This window comes from Cynara cardunculus (assembly GCF_001531365.2).
Source record: "Cynara cardunculus var. scolymus isolate 2C chromosome LG 7, CcrdV1, whole genome shotgun sequence".
Lineage (NCBI taxonomy): Eukaryota > Viridiplantae > Streptophyta > Magnoliopsida > Asterales > Asteraceae > Cynara > Cynara cardunculus.
Window position 1 is genome coordinate 2,109,133 of NC_037534.1, and position 1,790 is coordinate 2,110,922.

The 1,790-nt window shown below is 37.9% G+C and overlaps 1 protein-coding gene across 1 annotated transcript; it reads right to left on the bottom strand.

The window, feature by feature from the left end:
- Window positions 1-349: 349 nt before the first annotated feature.
- LOC112515653 (lamin-like protein) lies at window positions 350-1,338 on the bottom strand. The gene is made up of 2 exons (XM_025122559.1): window positions 1,086-1,338; window positions 350-684 (listed from the first exon to the last, which is right to left on the bottom strand). The coding sequence occupies exons 1-2, from the start codon at window positions 1,279-1,281 to the stop codon at window positions 350-352; spliced, it is 531 nt and encodes a 176-aa protein (XP_024978327.1). The 5' UTR covers window positions 1,282-1,338.
- Between the last annotated feature and the right edge of the window lie 452 nt (window positions 1,339-1,790).

Sequence of the window (1,790 nt, forward strand, 5' to 3'; positions counted from 1 at the left end):
TTCGATCCGATAGTTTATATCGTTTAAAAGGAAAAAAAGATGTAAAGTTACATGTGGATGTAAAGTTAAGGTAGATGTCCGTAAAACCATCACTTTTTCAAAGCAACTAAAGTAAATAATATGGTGATAATGTATCCCTTTAATTAACTAAAGCATGTGACAAATGGGTCAGATGTGAATTTCAGTGAGCTTAAGGACTTCTTCATACGACCCCACCAACAATTTCAGAACCTAACATTTTCGTAACACAATCCATACCATATGTAGATTCTAAAGTAAATTAGGTACCTATAATTAATTTGTGATTAATAAATCTAATATCAATGAAACCTGTTGTAGTACGTACTCTTCATTGATTTTTGATGAAAACAGCCCATGCAACGAGTATCATGATTGAAGAGATGAGAGGATTGATTGCAGTGATCGTATTGCAACCGCTTTTGGCCGGATGCGGAGAAGGTTGAGGAGCAGGAAGGAAATCAACCACATTGACGGCTAATTTCATTCCATTGTAGCAGTAACCTCCACTTGAAAGGAAGTAGTATCGTTTTGGTTCAGTGAGCTCAAACACGTCACGTCCAGCACCTCTCGTGATATTGAAGATGAATCCTTGGTCATTGCAGTTATTGTAGCTGGTTTCATTCACCTCCAACACATTAAACATATGCTTGTCGTATCTGAAATCTGCACAGGTGTTAAGAAGATCAGAAAATTGTGGAGTTGATTTAGAACAAGAGATGAATTACTTAAAAACCATATTCAATATCCAAAACTGTATAAAATGCTACAGATTATATGGAATCTAGAACAAACAAAGAATTGAACGAAATCGACAGGAGATAAGTTGCAAAATGAAGCAGATAAACAATTGAAAAAGGAAACTGCGACTGTTTGCTAGAAAATTACTAAAAATAACTACAAATTTAGAAAATCTATTAGAATTCCCGTAGCATTCGATGAATCAGCATCCAGAAAACAAAATCATTGCACACAGATTTACATCGCCGGATAATCGTTCGAATGTGACGCAAATCAAAACAGATCACAGCGTGTATAAATCAAAGTCAGGGAGAGAAAATGTTTACACAGCCAGTCGCCGGTGTAGAACGTCTCTTGAAGAGACCAATCAGTGTAATTAAAATTCGGTTTCCACAATTCCCTTGATCCGCCAACCGTGTGACGCACCGGTTGTCTACACATCACGCATGTTACAATCGCCGCTGCTACCGCCGCCACCAGCAACACCGTCTTCCGCCACACAGCGCCTCCAGATCTACTCATATCGTCTTCAATCACGACAACTATGCAACGATCTCTCACTCTCTCTCTCTCTATCTAAAACACACACACCCACACAGTTAATAACACAGAATAACACGCAGATGATAATGGCGACGGAGAGTATAAATAGGCCACCGTATCGATAGGAAAACTAATGGCAGGGTGGCTGTACATGTTTCGGGCCATATGAAGGGTAATTCTGGAAAGTTCTAAAAAACCTGGGTGACAGATGGACCACAGGCGCAGGTTAGCAAGAGAGGCGCATAACAGATTTGGAAGTCATGCCATATTTGCACTGCTACCATCATATTTATGGGTTTGACCGTCGTACACTTTAGGCCATGATGCGGAGGTTTTTGTGTGAAACACGAAATTTGTACGTTACGCAATACCTTTTATACATAATAATTAATAAATAGAAATTTTATTTTTTGGTATATGTTTAGATGTATATAAACTAACTTATTAAAATGCAACTTGATATTTTAGTAACTTATTGTCATTTTTTT

Excerpts from the sequence above, each read along its gene's own strand:
- LOC112515653 (XM_025122559.1), bottom strand. The coding sequence starts at position 1,281 with ATGAGTAGATCTGGAGGCGCTGTGTGGCGGAAGACGGTGTTGCTGGTG. Across the intron at positions 685-1,085 it reads CTACACCGGCGACTGGCTGT|ATTTCAGATACGACAAGCAT; the intron begins GTAAACATTTTC and ends ACACCTGTGCAG.